Below are 21,313 nucleotides of genomic sequence, written 5' to 3' on the forward strand. Positions count from 1 at the left end.
GTTTGGTTCCGCATGTTCAACCGACTCGGACTTTTTCGGTCCATCCGGGTGGGCTCGATGCCAAGCACCGAAATATACCCTCAACCTACAACACATACAGCATGGGTCTCTATGATCTATGATCAACAGTTGGTATCAACTCTTGTGGCCTTGTTGAAATGAATGTGGCAAACTTCTTTGAGGTGAGTGGATTTTAGAGCTAGCTCAATGGCATAGTGGCATTTATCAGGGAAATGGTTCATTTTTGTATGGAGATATAGCTCGACTTCATTAATAGTTCACTCTAAATGTATGTTTCTAGTATCCATATTCCCCTGCAACAACTGTGGTTGTCAATCATCGGCCGTTAGTTATGTATGTACAAAAAGAATATATCGAGGGAAAGCATCCCAAGCCTCAGGTAGATCACGCTGGCATCTGGCTCTGAAGGAAGTCAAATACCCCTGTAGGGAAATAATCCTCGTCGAATCCCCACAGATCTGCCATCATAGGGTCAACCGAGCCCACTGATAGACCGGGCTCCTGCTTTCCTAGGGTCAGGGGAGGTTCAAACCCATTGCTGCGTTCGGCAGACAGCGGTGCCACCCCAAGTAATGGAGGCGGGTGGTTCAAAATAGTGTCACGCTCACCCAGCATTTGCGCTCCGGGGATGACCACCGGCTTGAAGAGAGAATGAGAATCCTGCGCAGATGACCCCATATGTTGTTGGGTACCAGCGGTGCGCTTCTCCCACTCCTCAAGCCCAGTTAGCATCTTGCGGAGACCCCGAGCGATATGGTGGCTCAGGTGACGCTCGCTCGCCCGCTGGCTGCAAGCCACCATGAGCTCGACAACCCGGCCAACAAGAACACGCACGTAGCTCACGTCAACGTGTAGCCCTGCCGAGGCGATTGAGGTCCGTTTGCCCTGGCTCCCGGGAATTGCCCCGTGCGAGCAAACCTTGGCTGCAATTTTTAGCAGAAAGACTGCAGCAAATGTGATCATGCTGTGGAGATATAGTGGGACACCGACGAGCGCCAGCTGGATATCCCGCTCGTCCAGACAAACCTGGAGAGTCGCAATGGCTGATTCAACAGCGATGTTGGCACGCTTCCTGCGTTCGAATGACATTTGTCCTGAGGAGGTGGATGAGTGATATGTACGCAGAGCAACTGAGTTCAGCTGTAATCGAGAAAAATGATAGTGCATATACACGGCCTTGTATGGATATGCGCCGACGTAACGGCTTCCCGCTGTAGTAATATATTAGACGATGCAGTAGTGTCTCAGGAAGTCAAGACTTACCAAGTCTAGGAAGCCATGCCGACTTCCAGTCCCCTATATCAACATCATATTGATCAATCTTGGGGAAATCGCTCTCGGGGACCTCTAAGTCGACATCTGGACCGAATGCAAAATATATACGGGTGAGAATAATGAACAGGTCGACCTGGCTGTGAAGTCGGAGGTCTCCTTGTGAAACTGATGGGTTTTGTATAAAGACATTGTGTTGAGTGATACTGGCATCTTCATGGATCATCGGTGGCCGGCCGTATGCAATAGAAAAGTGGTGTTCCAAGGTCTGAAAAATATAAGCAAAAACAACAGCATGTTTGGTCAGATTACTCACATAGAGGAGATACCACAGCCTCGCCTGTTCCATGTGTTCTGGCGACCCTTGTGTGGCTTTACGAAAGAACTGGTGTAGGTTGCGCTCGGTTGCAATGCGAACCGCATAGCCAGAGAGCTTCCAGCTAACATCTGCAAGCCAAAATGCTCCAATACATAGTGCACGGATATCATCCAAGGTGTGATGATGGCCCAGCATAGACTCTGATGCCAATCTTGCAAACTCGGTGTAGCATGTATCAAACATGCGTTCCTTGGCCGGCATGTGAAGCGCGGTGACAGCCAAAATGGCAGCAGATAGCATTGATGAAGACCTTCGGACAGACGTCAAGTCTTTATGTGCTAGCAAAGCTCCATCCCATAGGTAGCGGTTAAGTACCTGGTCGAACTGATAAAATAGCTCCTCCGCTTCCTGTATATCCACCACTCCACGCGAGATGAGGTCAGTGACCAGTGCTTGATCAGGGGCAAGCTTTTGTCCGGGTGAGCTCTCGCGGTTTTCACTGAGCTGCGTCACCTCGTATAAACTGCCCATCGGTGCTGTGACTAGAGAGGTTGCGCCAGTTTCCTCGCGGTCCAAAGAATATCTTGGTTGTGGTTGTTGGGGGAAGCCATAGTTTGACCTTGCAGCTGTGCTATTCCCTACTGTACTGCCTGATGGCTCGATCCTTTTATGTTGCGCAAATCCAATATCATCAGTCGAAACGGTGGAGTCTTTCCGGCCGCTTTTGTTCGAAGGCGTCTCGATTGTACCACCGCCTGCTTGGTAGTATGATAGCTCTGGTAGCTGGGATTTCCTTAGCAGGTCTGTCATTGCCGATTCGATCATTGATTTCCACCTGTCGTAGCCGGCGCAATCAGTATATGTCACCGATATAGACACCAAAGATAAGACACTCACTCGGCTTCGTCCTCCAGTAATGTTTGGAGGCTTTTATTCACAACACACTCCAGTCCCATGCGCTGACACCGCGAGCACACCGAGTCAGTCGCCTTCATGTCACAGCGCACCTTGTGCCGCTTACACTCGGTGCATGCTCGTATCCGTCGAGAGATCTTCGGAACATGGTGAGGGCGGTCCTCCGGGGTGAAGCCACCCTGCGGGGGAGAAACGGACGAGGCGTCGCCATTGGCCTCGAATTGAATGCGATTCCGCTTCATATTAGTGTGGAGGCTGGACTCATCCTCCTGGCGCATTCCGGGGAAGACAGAAAGGCGGGGTTGTAACAGCTTGACACCCGTGGACCGGCCGGTTCTGGCCCGAATTACTCATTGCCGGTTAGCCCCCTGAGGCAGACATGCATATTCAGGCATAAATAAGGCACTAATTGGTCTAAGCTTGTCCGGTCACCTGATCATGTGGCACACTATACCCAATTAGGTTTAAATGGTGTCGCGTTTCCAGCCCAGCGCGTTCGCGTACTGCGACAGGTAAAGCTCAACTTTCTACACAGATACAAGATTCCAACTTGAGACAACCTGAGCTCACATTCAAGATGGGTATTAAGCGTAAGTATCTTACTCTCAATCATCCATCCCTCTTTGCTAAATAAGCTTCAGACCTATACCAAGTTATCTCCGAGAATGCTCCCGATGCGATCAAGACGGGCGAGATCAAGAATCACTTCGGCCGCAAGGTCGCAATTGTATGCATTGTATAATCTGCGATTTGTTTTCAGATACTAACATATGAACTCTTCAAATTAGGATGCGTACGTTATTGGATCACCGTCCCGGTACCTCAAGAATCTCTAGTCGCTAACCCAGAATAGGTCGATGAGCATTTACAGTTTCCTGATCGCCGTGCGCTCGGAGGGTCAACAGCTCATGAGTGAGTCCGGCGAGACCACATCCCACCTGATGGGCATGTTCTACCGTACTCTGCGGATGGTGGACAACGGCATCAAACCTCTCTATGTTTTCGACGGAGCCCCGCCGAAGCTCAAGTCCGGTGAATTGGCGAAGCGTGTTGCGCGCAAGGCCGAAGCAACTGAGGCCCATGAAGAAGCGAAGGAAACCGGAACTGCGGAGGATATCGAAAAATTCTCACGACGGACTGTCCGCGTCACCCGTGAACACAATGCGGAGTGCAAGAAGCTCCTTGGGCTGATGGGAATCCCCTTCATTAACGCGCCGACGGAAGCCGAAGCCCAGTGCGCTGTTCTTGCTCGTGCGGGTAAGGTGTACGCAGCTGCGTCAGAGGATATGGATACATTGTGCTTTGAGTCACCGATTCTCCTGCGCCACCTGACGTTCAGTGAGCAGCGCAAGGAACCTATCCAAGAGATCCACTTAGATCGGGCGCTTGAGGGTCTCGATATGGACCGCCCACAGGTACAGTGTCCTGAGTGTGATATGGGTAATCACGGCTGCTAACTATATCTACAATGCAGTTCATCGATCTCTGCATTCTTCTGGGCTGTGACTACCTAGAGCCTATTCCCAAGGTGGGAGCCACCACTGCTCTTAGCCTAATCAAGGAGCACAAGTCTCTGGAGAAGGTCCTAGAGTTCATGAAGAACGACCCGAAGAAGAAGTTTGTAGTTCCCGAGGACTGGCCATACGAAGATGCGCGAGAGCTATTTGTCAACCCGGATGTCCGGCCTGCCGACGACCCTGAATGCGACTTCAAGTGGGAAGCTCCCAATGTTGATGGCCTGATTGAGTATCTAGTTGGGGACAAGGGCTTCAATGAAGACCGTGTGCGCAACGGTGCCGCCCGTCTGTCGAAGCACCTTAAGACTGCTCAGCAATCCCGGCTGGAGGGATTCTTCAAGCCCGTCGCCCGCACTGAGGATGAGAAAGCATCTCTTAAGCGCAAGCACGACGAGAAGCTGCAGCAGCAAAAAAAGAAAAAGAAGGACGATGCCAAGGCTAAGAAGGAAGCCAAGTCGAAACCGCGTGGAGCGGCCTAGTTTCTTGATGGCGAGAAATGCTTTTTTTTTTCCCGTCAAAAAACAACTTATGATACAAAATTCTTTCCTGATCTAACATGAGCTGGACTGGCGTGGGCGTTCTGTGGTTTATTTCGTTATTTCTTATGCATTATTTTCACTCGTGCGGAGAATGTCCGTTTCGCCTCGGATCGGGACATGGCATGAAATTCCATGTATCATAGCAAATGGTGGTCTGATTTAAAACAAAACTGGAGGAATATGTGTTCCTATTCTGATCTATCGTTCTAGTATCTTTTTCCAGTCCCTTGGACGTCGAGATCAGACAAGATCAAGCAGAGTAGACACGGAAATTCCGTCTGATCCTCGGGGCTACAGTTGACAGAAAGGTCCAAAACCCTTATATTTATTATCTCCTATCTATTGTCAATACATGAGCATATCAAATCTCATATTTAGATGTTCTGGTGTAGCTATCTCAGGGGAGTCAAGATTCAGCGTTCGCGTAGAGGGTTGTATAGATCGGGCCCGATTAGCGAGATTAGTCGAGGCCTCACAACACCAACCACGACTGATCTTCACGAGGGAAAGCAGCAAACACTTCGAATACAGCAAATATACGCTGGCCTCAGTTGCCCCAAACAATCTATCCCCTCAAAAGATGCAGCCAGAACACATGCGATGCAGGATCAGCGTTCTCACCAGCTGAGCCCTTGATTCGACGCGCCGGTTGCGGATACAGATGCGATGATCCCCGTCGCACAGCTACGCTGGTGGTCCAATAATTGGGATCATACGGTAAGAAACGAGGGGTTGAGTCCAATTAGATTGTATTTTTGTTATTATTCGTGTTGGTTCGGAGTTGGGACAAAAACATGCTCGTCCGATGGGTCCCTCGGCATACATCTCCCCCGGGTCGATCCCAGGCCCCAACCTTTCTTGTTTCTTCTCGGTAACTTTATGGGTGTGTATCAGCGGGGAATGGTGAGATTGGGGCTATTCTGCGTCTGCTATTGGTTGTGTCTGCTGATCCTGATGTGATTAGGTAGTGGCGTTGCCGCTGCCCAGGTGAGAGCTTCCAAGGTTTCCCCTCTCTTGAGCGATATATATCGCGTGCCACACTGATCCTAAGGTGGACTTGGGTTTTGTAAATCTTGTGATCTGCTATGAGATCTTTGGTATTCAGTTATTTTGTTAAAATATAAAAATATATCTTCATTTGCTCTGTTGTTTTCGACAATATATATGTTGTGATCTGTATTGCTTGAGGTGCAAGTGCTCTGCTACTTTGTACTATTATTTCTATTATTGTCTGTCTAATCAAAAATATTGAACTCGAATCATGTCCTATTCTAATCTTACTCTGAGATACTCCGTAGATGTTTTATAAAAGTTGCATATGCGTTCCCAAAGTGCCGAGTGTCGACATCATCTAGGGGTTGTACCATGGAAATCGACAAGTTTAAAATGTACAACGTGACTTTTCAGCACGAGGTAATGCAGGTCCACGTCTAAGCAAGGAGACCTTGATGCACGTTATAGGTATAAAAGGTCATACTATAGCGAACTATTGCAGTTTTTTTCGCTTTTGAATTCTTCTCAAAGAAGGGTTGCTGGATCCCGAGGAAAGAGGGAAAAGAGTAAATGGTTACCCCAGACGGCATTGGAATGTGGCTATAGGAAAAGGATCTCCCGGGCTCCGAGAAGATATGTGATCGCTCCCAAAGCCTCCAAAATAGAGTATGCGCGATTTCCATCGAGGGGAAAAGGGACGCGTAGAAGTACCAGTTTACTACTTGATATGACTATTATCGCGTTATAATCTTGTAAAATCTTGTAAATTTTTCTGTTACTCTAATAGATATTGATCAAATATAGTCAAGTATCTTGATATTCAAAGTATTCCATATAAAAGAGAGAGAATGTGTAGACATCAGCCATTCTTCCAAGTTGGAACGCGCGAAGAGATACTCGCAAAGAACACAGCAAGATAGGAAAGAAACACAACATTTAATTAAAAAGAAGAAGCGGCTAAAAGATAACTTTTCAAAAGAAAATCCAAAAGAAAGTGCTTTTTTTCTCTCTCTGATGATCTTGTTGTCAACACCGGTCGCCTATAAATCACGGATGCCCCGCGGCCTTCCCTTTCCCTCTGCTCTTTTTTCTTCCTCTTCTGCTTTCACTCTCACCACATCTTTTTTCTCTACTTCTCGTCTTCTGATAACTTGACCTTCTTCATCTTCTCCCTTCTCTAACCTTATATCAAATCATCAATCATGCCTCCCAAGAAGGTTGTTACCAGCGCGTCCAAGAAGGCGGCGCCTGCTCCTCACACTTCCTACCGCGGTATGTTTCCACTGATCCTGAATGCCCACCACATCGCGTAAAAGTGATATGGACATGAATCCCGTCGCGAATATCTGCTGATTCGATCGATACAGATATGATCAAGGATGCCATTGTTAGCGTGAGTTGATCACTGCCGGCGCGAGCCAACCTGGTTGTTGTGATTCGGGTCGCGCGCCCGACCGTGACACGTCTTTGCCTTTGGGCATGGACAACCACAACAAAACCAATTCTTATTTTTTAATGGTTCTCATTGCTGACTTTTGTCCTTTCTGCGTATAGCTGAAAGAACGCAATGGTAGCAGGTATGTTTCTGGTGTTCTTCGCCGCCGACGCATCTGGGATCGGTCCCGGATTCTCGTGCCGTTTATTCTAGAAACAAGCCACTAACTGAATCTCCCCCTATTTTAGTCGCCAGGCTATCAAGAAGTACGTTCAGGCTAACAACAAGATCAACGTCACTTCTCAGAGCGTCTTCGACTCTCAGTTCAACAAGGCTATCAAGGCCGGTGTTGAGAAGAATGAGTTCACTCAGCCCAAGGGTAAGTTCTCATGTACCCTGCCTGCGCGCATTGATTCTATTTTACTTTGCGTAATTTGATTCAACTTCGGCATTTCGCTGCATGCATTTAGATGGTTTCCTCCGTTATTTGATCATTTAACTAACGCGTCACCGTCTAGGCCCATCTGGCCCTTTGAAGCTTGCGAAGAAGGATGCTCCTGTCAAGGCCGCTCCTAAGCCTGCTCCTAAGCCTGCTGCGAAGCCTGCTGCGAAGCCTGCCGCCAAGACTGCCCCTAAGGCCTCTACCAAGGTCACTGCTAAGGTAAGCTTAGCGAGGATGTATTCCTGTGGTCCCTGCTAATTTTAATATAAGACTCCCGCTAAGACTGCTCCCAAGAAGACTGCCACAAAGGCTGCCGCTTCCAAGAAGGCTGCACCCAAGAAGCCCACTGCCACCAAGCCCAAGGCTAACTCTGGCAAGGCCCGCAAGACTTCCACTGCCGTAAGTTGATTCCGGATGTTCAGTCCATCTCCCCCCTTGATCGACCCGTTGCTGACGAACATTCCAGGCCCCTGCTGTCGTTGAGCAGCCCAAGATCCTGGGAAAGACCAAGTCTGGCCGTATCACCAAGACTACTGCCCCGCAGCCAACAACAACCCGGGCTGCCCCCAAGAAGCGGACCACCAAGAAGTAGAGGCTTTGGTCTCTTTGTTTTCACTAGGTTGAGCTCTCCCTATATTTTCACGTGCGCATTTCCAGGGAGAGTACCTGGTACTGATTCCTTTGTTCTTCTCCTGTAATTTCTTTCTTTGGACTCATTGATCTCTGTGGCTCTGATGATTTCCTTGGCTTTTTTTGTTTCTCTTTTGTTTTGTTTTTTTGGGTATCTTTGCTATGATGGCTTTACTTCTTTCTAAAGCTCAATGGATGGCGTCCTGCGGTGGGGTTTGCGATGGGGGAACTGCAATCTTCTTATTACCTTGATATTGCGATTAATTCCATTTTAAATGTGAAGTTCAAATTGGTTTTGGTCGAATGTTGGAGTTTAAACAGTAGATCTTTCATCTTGGTATCTTTGTATCGTTGGACTGAAACAAGCTTTATTATTCTCATACGAATTTTGGTATTAGTCTTAGGTTATTGACAAGAATGCAACATGAACAAGTCAATTTGTCGAAGATGATGATGCATCCTAAGCCCTGGCTTGAGCCACTTTACATAACGAATACAGGTTCTTACGATCGGGTACCGGTGTTTTATTTGATCCCTACAATCATTGGATAAAAAACAGTAAATGAGTGTAATAAAACGAGATAGTCAACCTGATGTCAGAGGCTGCGCAAAATGTCTATCATTTTTTAACCTCAGGGATATAATGACTGAAGCAGCAGATGCCACTGAAGAACTTGAATAGGAATTTAAGCACATTTTCCAAGGACATTGAGAAGAGTTTGAGACACCATGCCATTTGCGCTGAGAACATATGACAGCATGCCCAAGGCCAGGGCATAAACTAGGCATTCAATTAGGAAGACAGCAAACCCGATCGCTTCCACCGGCCTGAACCGGGAGAGGTTGATGTCTGTCTTAGTCTCTCTCTTGGTGAATTTATTCAGCTGTGGTTGATGAGTGAACTCGAATTTGTTCCCTTCTTTCAAAATTGACGCCCCAAACACGTTGACGAGCACGAACTCCTTCGATTTCTGTGGAAAGATATCAGCAGTCTGTTGGTGGCTGAACTAATCATTCCCCCTCCCTAGCAACTCACCTTCATAAGTATTCGATCAAAGCCCGGAAACAACCGCTGAAGAGCAGTAATAACCACAAGAAGTTGGCACCAGCCTCTGAACGAGGCCTTGTAAAACACCCCAGGCCGGGAAAATCCCATCTTATCTCCCAACTCATCGCCACTTAATACACGACAACCAACCTCGATCATTGACTTGGACACATTAATGCCTGGATAATCCTGGACAGCAGCGACGAAATTCGCCCCAATAGACTTGGAGGACTCTGTCGGCTCAGGTTCGCACATCATGATACTCTCCATAGTAGCCTTTGACTGTTCCGTGCCATCGAAGAAGCTATCCGGAGTCGCCATGACATACGCGATGTATCGGAACAGCGCCAGGAAATCCGCCATCTCCTGCGGACGAGGCTGGATGCCGATCTTGGGAAGTTGACGGAAGAGCGGCATGCAACAGAAGATAGCTGTTGCATGGATTGCGTCTCTCATATTGACAGCTGCACCATACTTGACTTCATCGAAGTATGTCGGGTCTTGATCCATGAGCTTCAGTATACGGTTGCGAACCGTAGCGTGCAATAGCCGAACACGCACGGTCGAAGTGTGTCCCTCTCCGCCTGGCTGAATAGACTTCGGATCCATTGTCACCTGCAGAAGCCATAGGAAGGTTTCGAGGAACCGTCTGGGCATAACTCGAAGAGAAAAACCTCCTGTTCTGACGAGGACTTCTGTTCCACCTGCAATTGTCTTTGAAAGTCAGCAGTATCCTGTAGACCAATATGGATATCAAGTGTTTCTCACTGCAGTGCCTCCGAGAAATCCTTGAAGAGCCAGACCGGTAATATTGGGGATCAAGTAGCGATAGAAAAACTCTTGTCCACGCTCAATTTGTGCCCAATCAACCCATTCAGGGACGGCGTTCACTTCTTCCCAGAGTCCTTGTAACACACTGTCTTCTCCATGATGTTCCTTCAAGACACTGTACATGTCGAATCGACCAAAACCGTGTCCCATGCTATGCTTGTTCTTCACGGCAATAGCCTGTAGTCGGCTCACAGCATCAACGGCTAGATCATCGGTCTCCTGTCTCAAAGGTAGCAGTTCTTCGGGTGTGAAATGCTTATCCGTCCAAGTGAACTCATGGTTCCACACCTTTCGAGCATTGTCACTGGGCGATTTGTGTGTAGTCATGGTAGTGGTGGTCAATATTACACAGTGGATAAAAGACTTGGGAGTTCGATCGTGAGCAGTTGTAGGACACTGGCAGGTCAATACAGGAACTAAATAGTCCCTCGAAGTTCCCCTACCTGGACTCTCGCATTTGAAGGCGTTGACCCATGTTAGTGATTCTACCTTTCATTGAACTTCAAGTTCCTTGTACCTAGTCAATTTATCTCGCTTGAATGTGGTGGTGTAAATCGGCGTCTGCCTAGTGGATAACCATCACTATCCTACATATTGACTTATGTGACTGACTCTAGTGGGAAGCGCACTGGAAGGCCATGACTGTTGGATCTACCAAATTCAAGTCTTGACATGGCTTTTTTTTTACCTATTATGGCGGCTTGCACCAACTATCCTGGTAGGAAAATGACTTGAGATCCTGCGAGATTTGTACTATATCCTTTCCCTCTTTTTGAGAACAACGTTGGAGAGATCAGCGGGTCATGCCCTGCCTGTCTACATGCCGAATAGGGCAAGTTGGTTCAGCATAGGACACGACAAAATCAAGTTTGACGCCCAACGATGAACTAGATCCTTCCCAAATAGCACATGATATGTGACCTATGCAAGTGAGGTCACAATATTAAATTGGGATCATGCAAAGGGATAGAGTAGGTTGCGGTGAGGCTGTTTTTCTTTGTTCTTAAATTCAGCTAGGACGGAAATGGCTAATTACCTCACGCAGTCTCGGCGTCTGATAGTTCGGCGGCAAAAGAGTGATGGAAAAAGCAAATCTAATTACTCCACACTTCATTATTGTATGATTTAATCTTGTTTGAGTGTGATCTTGGGATTGGGTACTCTGTAGTAGGGAAAGAAAATAAATCGAAGAAAATTGAAGGGATTTGGACAGCGAAATATTGGCGTGGTCTCTTTACCCAGTAGAGTCTATACATGCACAGATTCGACGGGGAATGAGGGAACCTCGGAAGCTTGGTCAGACCCATATTTTATTTGATTGGAACTATCTGATACATACTCCGTAGTCATCGGCAGTTTGGGAACTCATATACTTGTTAAAATATTTCATGAATAGATGCTTGGACTACGTTCTAAATTTACCCAAGTCGTGCGAAGCAGAAATTTTGGTTCAATCCTACCTTGCCATCCGCACACATGGAGATGTAACGATCCATAAGGTATATGATAACGATCTCTAAATGGTCATGCCAGGATGTTAAAGGTGATAGGTTAAAGTTAAAGGTAGGGATCGTGCAGAGATATGATTGCGCCATTTTTTTTGGAGTCCGGCAGGAAAAGTGGAAAATAGGATAATTGGTGGATGACAAAGCGGATGTCTTTATACTCCGTAGATAGCTCCTAGCTCCTATATGGGGATTAGCCCTTCAAAATTGGATCTGCACACGGATGCCCTACAATATCGGGTCCTTCTGCTCCGTACGGAATACAACCTAGAGATCGACTGTCTATTTTTACTATCGGCTCGGATGTTAGCAATACTTTCACCCCGGAGCTCGGGGATGCCGGTGGATTATCCTTATTACATTGTATCGTTGTATCTTTGTATTATTTGTATAGGAAGTGGAGAATTTCCCCTGTGGCGCAGGAGAGGATTTCATTATGGAGCCCTCTTTTTGGAATTTGAAGTGTGTGCGGAGTATGGAGTATACAGTATAGAGACAGTCGTGCTAAGTTGTACGGAGTAGAAGAACATTGTCTGATTCTTTTATCTCCCAGGGCTGAACTAAAAGAAATTGCAGGGTCAGGGACACCAGATAGGCTTATTGACATTTTAATTGGTCGCCACCGTTGGTCCTGCATCTCCCCAGTGTATTGATCTGTATGGAATACACAATGCACAATACACAATACAGAGTACAGAACAATGACTGTTATGGTATTTGTCATATGTCACCATGTCCACCTTGCCTTGATATAACTATAAAGACTCAATCTACGGAGTACTCCGTAGATAGTATTGTACGGGTTTGTACAAGACCTCCTTGCATAAACAACTGAAACTGAGGGGTATGGAAATGAGAGAGACCAATGAAATTGGCAATTTTATATTGAAGAGTACAGTACAAATGAAAATATGAAAATATGAAAATATGATGTGCTAAACCGCGCTCATTGAACATCCGAGTTTTTTATGCAGCAGCCTGCTACCCTGGTATTTTACCATATTACATACCAACCACCATAATGATATCTATATATCTACTCCGTATATCTCTATATCTCTATGAACAGATTCCCTAAGTAAAGAATTAAAGGTATTATCGATTTAAACATATAAACATCTTAAAAAATATGAAGAAATTCAAATAGCAACATTGAAGATGTGAATAGTGGAGGGTACATTTCGTACATACGTGTAATTCTTTTCTCCCAGACAACCAACTTCCCTTCTCCCCCCCATATTTCCCCCATTCTAACAACCTCATTTACCCTTCCCCTTTTGTATTGGCTGAATTATGTTGATCGGTTGAATACCCTCGCCCTGGGCAACTGGCTCTATACTCTCTTTGTTTCCTATCATCTGGAACTCCGTCTGGTTCACAACTTTCCTGGATTCTCCGCCAATAAGGGCGACTGCCGTCACTTCGGGTTGCCGGTCCACGCAGAACTCACGTCACCCCCGTTCCCTGAAAATTCAACATGCCAGCCTTTTCCAACGACGTCTCCTATCAGTCTGCCACGGCCACGGCTACCCACCCCCGCTCGTTCGAATCATCTCGAAAGTCGCACGACAAGACCCCTGTCGGAAATACTTTCCTGTGGACCAACTGGGCCGACGGCAACGACGCGAACCACGACTCTCAGAATGACCGACACCTTCTGACCGACTTGAAGAACGGTAGTGCATACTCCCTGAATGGCCCTCGCTCTAGTGTCGGCTCATACACGCGCGAAGTGCCCCTGTCCAAGGACGGCAGCATGCATTCGCTAGGCAATGGATCCACGAGGGATCCCCGCGAGAACGGCCGCCCGTCCGCTATGCTGGACCGTAAAACTTCCGACACTGGACCGGGAACTATTTCCACAACAGCACCCCCTTCCACCCAACAACCCAATGGCACGGCAAATGGTCGACCTGTCCAGAAACTCATGGTCAATGGAGACGTTCATCCACCCAACGCCGATGAGACTTCGATCTCGCCATCGGCCTCGCTTTTACAAATCCCGCAGCAGGATGAGACCGGCCGTTATTCCCCAGACCCTGATCGCCTGACGCCGAACTCGAAGCCCGGCCAACCACGCCACTCCTCCCCTCCTGCCTCATCCACACTCGACGCTGCTTCCATGCCAGAATCGCAGAACTCCAGTATGCGACAACGACATTCATTGCAGGTTCCGAGAACGCCTAGTGTCCGAAGAGATAGCCGAGAATACACCGATGACGCAGCGTACAGCACTGGCCGAATGTCACCGACGACTGGCTTCCGACGCGCCTCGGTCGGTCTGATCAGACGGGCAACGAAGAACAGCACCCAGCAAGATATCACTTTGGATGAGGCACCGCCGGATGAAGATGCGAACCGATGGGCCGAAGCTATCAAACAAAGGCGAGCCTCGCGACGACGCCGCGAAGAGGAGGATGACGAGCGGGTGATTGTCGGCACCAAGGTCGACCAAAACCACGTCAACTATGTGACGGCATATAACATGTTGACTGGTATCCGCTTCACGGTCTCGAGAATCAACGCGAAAATGGACCGGGAACTCACCCCGGCGGACTTTGATGCCAAACACAAGTTCTCCTTTGACATGTGCGCACCCCTTTCAATATTGACAACTTGGATATGACTGACAGCAGCAGAACCGGAAACGAGCTGATTCCCTCCGCGAAATACGACTTCAAGTTCAAAGACTACGCACCTTGGGTGTTCCGACACCTTCGCGCCAAGTTCCGTCTCGATCCTGCCGATTACCTTATGTCCCTCACAAGCAAGTACATTTTGTCGGAACTGGGCTCCCCCGGAAAGAGCGGGAGCTTCTTTTACTTCTCACGCGACTACAAGTACATCATCAAGACCATTCATCATTCCGAGCACAAGCTTCTGCGGAAGATTCTTCCCGAGTACTACCGACACGTGGAGAACAACCCAAACACACTGATCTCACAATTCTACGGATTGCACCGAGTCAAGATGGCATACGGCCGAAAGATCCACTTTGTTGTGATGAACAACCTGTTTCCGCCCCACCGGGATATCCACCAGACATTCGACCTGAAGGGCTCGACGATTGGTCGTGATTTGCAAGAGTCAGATCTCGAGAGAAACCCCAGAGCGACTATGAAGGACCTGAACTGGGTTCGTCGCAACCGTCACTTGGAATGTGGCCCGCCAAAACGAGAATTCTTCATTGAGCAATTGAAACGCGACGTTGTGTTGCTTCAAAGACTCAAGATCATGGACTATTCTCTTCTGGTAGGAATCCATGATGCGGGCAGGGGTAATGAAGAGAAACTGCGTGACAAGACTCTTCAGGTCTTCCAGCCAGGAGGTAACCGCGAAGAGGATACGACTCCCAACAACCTCATGCGCACTCCATCGAAATTGGAAAATGAACGCAAGGCCCGGGAGCTGCGCATGCTTATCAAACGCGAACGGCCTGTTCCATTGGACAAAGCAGCTGCGAAGATGCCAGATGAGATCCTCGATGAACGGAAATACCATGTCTTCTACGCGGATGATGGAGGTTTCCGAGCCACTCATGAGAATGGCCAACCCGGGGATGAGATCTATTATCTCGGTATAATTGATTGCCTGACTCATTATGGAACCACTAAAAAACTTGAGAACTTTTTCAAAGGACTCTCACATGATCGGACACAAATATCTCCAATCCCACCAGAGACCTACGGAGAGCGCTTCATTAATTTCATCAAAGGAATCACCATGTCGAGGGAAGAAGCCGAACGACGACGCGATTCTCGAGTCTCCGCCTCCGGTGCACCCCAGCAATCAACTGAAAACCCACGTTCGAGATCCTCTTCAGTCGAGCGAACAATGCAGGCAGCAGAGAAGGAGGCATCGAAAGACGTGTCCGTCACACATCCTCGAACATTAGCTACTGTTTGGGACCCAGCAGATGCTGGGGGCCCCGGTCCGACTTCGACTCTCCCCATTGTGGACGAAGCTGGCGAGGCAAGCAGTGTCGGAGGGCGCAGCTCACACAGTCGAAACGGCCCTCCAGCATCAGACAAGGAATTACCTCCTATCCCTCGTGATGCTCCACCGCCAACCCCCAGCAAAGGCAAGGAAGTTGATCGGCGCAATTTCATGACTTCCAGTCCGATCCGACGTTAGCTCTTTGCAGCGACTGCCATCCCTTGATACCTTTATTTGTCTCTTTGCCTTGTTTTTTTTTGTATTCAGCGAGATATCCCCCCTTGTTGCTCTTGATAGAACCACCTATTTTGTTTCCTCAGCATGGGTCTGCGCGAGGCATATCATCTTCCTATCCTCATACTTTCCCCAAACACTTTCCGCAAGAAACTGATGTTCACGAGTGACATGTGTATAATTTTTGTTGACTGTTGAGCGACTCATCTCCGTCTCTTCGCCTGTTTCCATTTTACCTTTGCCTGGATTACTCGGAACATTTGGACAAAGCCCGAAACCCCGAAGGCTCAACCTCACCGACTTTTCCTCTTTTCTTCGCCGTCTCAAGCGCCTTCATTCTCTCTAGCCTTGCTTGGCACGACCCTGTACCGCGGACAGTACAGATTCCACCTTCATTGATCGAACATACCGTTGCCACACTCTCTATATCATAACCAGACTTCATCTCCAGCCTAATAAGTGCTATCGTCATATCCTGTGCCAACGTCACATTGATGATCCAATCTTTCCACCAACCATCTCATTTTCTTTTTCCTTTTTGTTCTAATTTTGTTCTTGAAGCACTTCCTCACAGCCAAAGAATACCGCCGGGCCCAAAATCCGGTCCTCACTCCGTTCATCGAACGCTTTTTTTTCCTTTATTGTATCTCTTGTGTATCCCGTCTCTTCTTCTTCTTCTTCTTCTTCTTTTCTCTTTGATTTGCTTGTTCCTTGTTCCTTAATCGAGTCTCTCTCCATACCCTGTACCAATCATTATACCACATGTTTTCTCTCGATATTCGTGCTTCTTATTTGCTGAGGGTGATCAACTTAGCAGAACTCAGCGTGGGAACTTCCTTAATACTTCTTTTCTATTGGTTGTGCCCGGTAATCGATGGTAAACCCAACGAGTTGTAATGTAGATGCTACATAGTTAGCGAACTCCGTGGACACAATGTCCAGACTACAACTACTGGGATATTGCGCAGGTGTAATACTATGGTGGGTTCCCAGGTGGAACTTGATACTAGGGCTTAACTTGGTCAATATGCTTACATCTTCTCTAGACCGGAGCGGACAAGCGTAGGGCCTTAAGCAAGTGTTAGCCTCGCTCAGAAGACCAAGTGCATACACAAGATTACCAGCACAAGGACCGAATTAAACCTAGACAAGCCAGGGTAGATAATTCATTATTCAAGCACAGCATAGGCTGGGCCGCACGAAAAAGAAGGACCTAAGTAAGAGACCACTAAAAAGATTTCGTTCCACCCATGGAACACGAGTCAAATAAGCAAAGCAAAGAAAGATATGTAAGACCTGCCCATTCATCATGTAGACGCCATATTCTCAAGAGAATCAATAGAAAGGGTAAAATAGAAACAGAAAATGAAAAAAAAAGAACACCCCCATTTGACCTCCGAGAAAGAAACATGAAACGTAAAGCAAAGCAGAATGTGCAACATAGCTGGGAAAAAAAGGCAGTCCAGACCGTCTGCACCCCAGATTACGATGGCAGCCGTGATGCGAGCTGCATCTACATCTTACTCGTTCTTGCCCTGAGTGACCTTGGCAGCCTGAATAGCAGACATTTTCTGAGTCCAGCCCTGAGTAGGCTGGGGCTTCTTGACGGTGCGGAGGTCATCAGTAGAGAAGCCTGAGATACGCATGTTGTAGTTGCGCTCGAGGACGAGCTGGATATCGCGCAGCTCGAGGGTCGAGGAAGGACGCAGCTTAGCAAGACGGCAGGCTTGGGTGATGACTTCGTCGACGAAATCATCGGCCATTTGGAGGATGAACTGGGAAAATGTTAACATTTCTTGTCTCTTTTTGATTTGTCTCTCACTTTGGAGACAGAAAGACTTACCTCTTCCGCATCTGGAGTCAACATTTCTCCTTCGCCGCCACCGGTGACCTGGCGCACGAGGATGTCGAGCATCTTCTTGCTCAGCACGCGCTGGCCTTCACCTTCCAGGACATAGCCGGGGTGCTTCTGGATCGCGGGCTGGCCCATCATACCCATGGCGCCGTGGCTGGGACCACCAGAAAGAGAGGGACGGGAGCCTGGCATTGAGACGGGCTCGGGGGTCGAGACGTGCAGGTTCTTGGGAATTGCCATGTTGGTGTTGCGGTTGGGGGTTTCACCTGGACGGTTGGCAAGATAACCCTGGGGGTGAGCCTGCTGGTTGACCTGGGCTTGTTGGTTCATTGTTTGCTGTTGAGGAGTGGGGTTGGTGTAGGTTTGTGCCGCTTGGGAGATAGCAGCTTGGTGTGAGAGAGGACGAGGCGGGCCTTGGTTCACCTGTTGGGGAGGCCCTGGTGGTGTGGGGGTGGAGCCGTCAGGATGGGGGTTTTGGCTGAATGTGACTTGCCCTCCTGGAGTTCCTTGCTGGGATGGTTGTTGCGGACGTTGCACCTGAGGCAGTGGTGCACTGATTGGGACTGGGGTGTTTCCAGCAGACTGGGCAGGTGGTTGTCCAGGTTGAGAGACAGAGGGGGACATGGCAGTTTGGCGCGCTGCGTTGACCGCTGAGTTGATAGTATGAGGAGCTGGGGGTTGAGGTTGCCCTGATTGCATAGGGTTTGCTCCCGTTCCTGCCTGGGTATTCGGTATATTTTGGGCTGATACGGGAGTTGCGACTGGGGCTTGGTTCATATTGACGGGCGTATTTGCCTGTGCTGTCTGATTCATCGCTTGATTCTGTGGATTTTGTTGCGACTGAATCTTGAAGCTTTCCTGCTGTTCCTTGAACTTGTTCAAGAACTCGCTACCCTCTCGGAAAAGCTTCTCAGCTGCCAACTGTCGATTTTTGAATTCTTGCATCTCCTCTTGGCTCATATTTCCCTGAGCCTGCCGCTGAGCATATGACGAACGAAGATCGGCCATCCGAGCCCGTCCAACCTCCTGCTTCTGAAGGGCGATACCATATCGCAACCGAGCCTCGGGTATCCATGTTTGCACCTGCTCCGGGGTCACGTTCGGAGGCAGGAAAAAGTTGAGCGCGCTGACCCGGGCTTGGATTTGCGGGATGAGCTGATTGATCGTCTGTGGGTTGTTGGATTGTGTTCGCTGGACCGCTTGTCCCTGTGGTCCCTGCGTTCCCTGAGGAGCTTGTTGCACCGGCTGTGTCTGCTGCCCTTGCTGTGGCTGCCCCTGTACTGCTGCCTGCTGGTGCTGGTGCTGTTGCATTGCCTGTTGTCGGTTCTGCTGGAAAACCCGCATCCCCTTCATCAAGTTCTGGGACAGCTGCGAGAGCTTCGTATGCGCCTGTTGGTATTCGTGGGTCTGTGGGTCGCGGGTGTTCAGCAGATCCCAGAGGCTGCGCACTAGCTGGGTATGCTGGGCCTTCTGCTGGTCACTGAGGTGCGGTAGCTTCTGCACTTGATCAGTTCGAATGAGGTTTGAGTGCTGTGGCTGCGGGGCACCCATTGGCTGGCCAACTTGGCCCTGAGAGCCATCCATTTCTGCGATGATGTACTGGTGCTCTGCTGAGGATCCAAGGGCACGAGGAGTTGAATGGTGCTGGAGACAGGATAATCGACGCGAAATAGTTTGTGTTTTCAGATATAGCCGTTCGCAGTTGCCTGGGTATTAAGCGAGGCTATACTACCCCGCACAAGATGGTAAAATAGGGAAGTCCGAATGCAATGTGACTTCAGCGTTGGCAGATTACAACTTTTGACGGCGGTGATGGAGGTTGGGCCCGGTCTTGGCATTCGCCCTTTAACAGAGGCCAATGTTCTGTCAAACTACAATATCGCAGATACCTAGACGTGTCTTTAATATTTGGTATAATAATTTGGATATTCTGTTATTGGCTGTGATCGTCTTTGGCTTTTTAGATCAAGTAATCCATATGGTATTGCTGGGGGAAATTATATATGTAACTCCTGAGACGGGCATATAGTGCACAACCTCTAGGGCCGCCTATGAGCCCTGGAGAAAGCTGAGGAAGCCCCGGGCCCCAGGGGCTGAGCCCCTGGAGGCAGAGGCTCAGCTGACTAAACCTCCCGCTTGAAGGCGGTCAAGTTCATAAATCCGAGCACAGACCATTATCACGGGTCACTCAGAACTATACGTTCAACAGGGTCCAATGTTTTGTCATTCTTGCTTTGTTAATTATATTCTGCTTGCAATTCACAATGTTGCATCTAAGTAGAGTTTTCATTGGACTTTGAAGTTACATGATAGCTTGCACATGGAACTATAGAAGACACTGTTGCTACAAAGATGGCTGACCTCAAAGCAAAGACGTTCGTGCTAAGTTCAACCAATCAGCTATTCTTGTTTTGAACTGAGCATATGTCCTCCAACAAAGGATTCCTTAAACATAAGGACAGACGTCATTCTAGCTGACTTGGAGGATGGTGAGTTTCTCCAAAGATGCATCGTTCCACGCTGTACGATAGTCTCCTGCAATTTCCTGTTAGCAGGGCCTATATCACTCCATTCCAGACATCAGAAGTTCAGCTTAATCCTTGAGAGAGCAATTTCTTCTCCTCTAGGTCAAGCTCCAGCTCAATTTTCACCTCAATAACCAACACCAGATCGATAGAGACTGTCCGACGCATTGGCGACTGAGCCTCGGGGGTCAAGTCAATATAACCCGAGTCCACACCACATGCCTAGCAACTGGTTGGCTGAGCATTAATTGAAAGTATTTTGTTAGAAACAATACACCACACCACCAACCATCCACGTACCAAATAATTCCATCCTGGACTCACCTGCTTCGATTCATTACCGCTGAGAACAGCCAGGTCCATCTTGGTCAATTGGTGAACACGACTCCTGACGTCGCCCGGGACAGTGTCAATGGCGTGGATACCGTTTTTGATGCAATTGAGGGCACTACGTTTGACGAATAAACCTACGCACGTCCAGTAGCTACTCTCACCGATCTCACAAGAAGGTTGTAACTAGATATACGCTGTCTAGGACTAAACTGCATGGATCATGCGAAGGAAGCCAGCCTGGCTCTACTAAATGCCCCGATTCTTTTCAACAAGCCACGAACTGCTATACCTGGCCTTTACCAAGCGGCGCTCAATATCCCCAATTTACGCAGGATGGCACGAGCGATAAGTTAGATAGTCGGCCGCCGCTTATACAGCCTTATTATATCTCTTTTTGATGGTCTTTTTGATGGTCTTTTTGAATGATACGCACCCCCTATTTTCTCAATCACTTCATAGGCCCCCCGCGAGCCTTTAACTTCTGCGGAATTTCGGGGAACATCGGAGTGTAAAAGCCTAGATTGCTATTAGAAGCGGATCAATAGCCACGAAGATACTGCTTACTTCGGAAGATCATAAACGAGTTGAGTGATCGTAGGCGTCGTCTCCCCTTCTATGATTTAGTTAAGAGGAAGAGAGGAACGGGTAGGGTAGGTGGGTTATATAGGTCGAAACTTTAGCCTCGGGGCCTTGCTCCGTTGATCTAAATTCTTAATTGACTTGACAATTATATGAAAGTAGTCGGCCGCGTATACAGCTGCTAATATTGTGATCTATCTAGCTTAAGATAGTATTCAGGTGTCTTTTAGATCTCTTTTTAGATGTCTTTTTAGATATATTTTCTTAGTTCTGTTAGTTATAGGATCTATTACTCTACATTGTATATACGGTGAAAAGAACACTTAGACTATATAGAGCCTTTCTATACAGAAATAGGGATACTAATGGAAATTAGATAAAGAG

At 48.1% G+C, this 21,313-nt stretch overlaps 6 protein-coding genes across 6 annotated transcripts; 3 read left to right on the top strand and 3 right to left on the bottom strand.

Annotated features, from left to right (window-relative positions):
• Positions 1-405: 405 nt before the first annotated feature.
• Positions 406-2,805, bottom strand: PEX2_019590 (uncharacterized protein; the record flags this gene model as incomplete). Its single annotated transcript, XM_016739234.1, has 4 exons — positions 406-1,232; positions 1,285-1,561; positions 1,610-2,447; positions 2,510-2,805. 4 exons carry the CDS (start codon positions 2,803-2,805, stop codon positions 406-408), a joined length of 2,238 nt encoding a protein of 745 aa, XP_016599173.1.
• A 299-nt stretch (positions 2,806-3,104) lies between these two features.
• fen1 (multifunctional nuclease RAD27) lies at positions 3,105-4,523 on the top strand (the record flags this gene model as incomplete). The annotated part of the gene is made up of 5 exons (XM_016739235.1): positions 3,105-3,117; positions 3,169-3,254; positions 3,316-3,320; positions 3,381-3,942; positions 4,002-4,523. The coding sequence occupies 5 exons, from the start codon at positions 3,105-3,107 to the stop codon at positions 4,521-4,523; spliced, it is 1,188 nt and encodes a 395-aa protein (XP_016599174.1).
• Positions 4,524-6,778: 2,255 nt separating this feature from the next.
• Positions 6,779-8,045, top strand: PEX2_019610 (histone H1/H5 family protein; the record flags this gene model as incomplete). The annotated part of the gene is made up of 5 exons (XM_016739236.1): positions 6,779-6,885; positions 7,260-7,390; positions 7,530-7,672; positions 7,724-7,852; positions 7,920-8,045. 5 exons carry the CDS (start codon positions 6,779-6,781, stop codon positions 8,043-8,045), a joined length of 636 nt encoding a protein of 211 aa, XP_016599175.1.
• A 724-nt stretch (positions 8,046-8,769) lies between these two features.
• Positions 8,770-10,289, bottom strand: PEX2_019620 (oxygenase MpaB family protein; the record flags this gene model as incomplete). Its single annotated transcript, XM_016739237.1, has 3 exons — positions 8,770-9,054; positions 9,120-9,845; positions 9,900-10,289. The coding sequence occupies 3 exons, from the start codon at positions 10,287-10,289 to the stop codon at positions 8,770-8,772; spliced, it is 1,401 nt and encodes a 466-aa protein (XP_016599176.1).
• Positions 10,290-12,944: 2,655 nt separating this feature from the next.
• On the top strand, positions 12,945-15,601 carry PEX2_019630 (1-phosphatidylinositol-4-phosphate 5-kinase; the record flags this gene model as incomplete). Its single annotated transcript, XM_016739238.1, has 2 exons — positions 12,945-14,056; positions 14,107-15,601. The coding sequence occupies 2 exons, from the start codon at positions 12,945-12,947 to the stop codon at positions 15,599-15,601; spliced, it is 2,607 nt and encodes an 868-aa protein (XP_016599177.1).
• A 1,556-nt stretch (positions 15,602-17,157) lies between these two features.
• Positions 17,158-19,076, bottom strand: PEX2_019640 (putative transcription initiation factor TFIID subunit 12; the record flags this gene model as incomplete). The annotated part of the gene is made up of 2 exons (XM_016739239.1): positions 17,158-17,412; positions 17,481-19,076. 2 exons carry the CDS (start codon positions 19,074-19,076, stop codon positions 17,158-17,160), a joined length of 1,851 nt encoding a protein of 616 aa, XP_016599178.1.
• Positions 19,077-21,313: the final 2,237 nt, after the last annotated feature.

This window comes from Penicillium expansum (assembly GCF_000769745.1).
Source record: "Penicillium expansum strain MD-8 chromosome Unknown contig52, whole genome shotgun sequence".
NCBI lineage: Eukaryota > Fungi > Ascomycota > Eurotiomycetes > Eurotiales > Aspergillaceae > Penicillium > Penicillium expansum.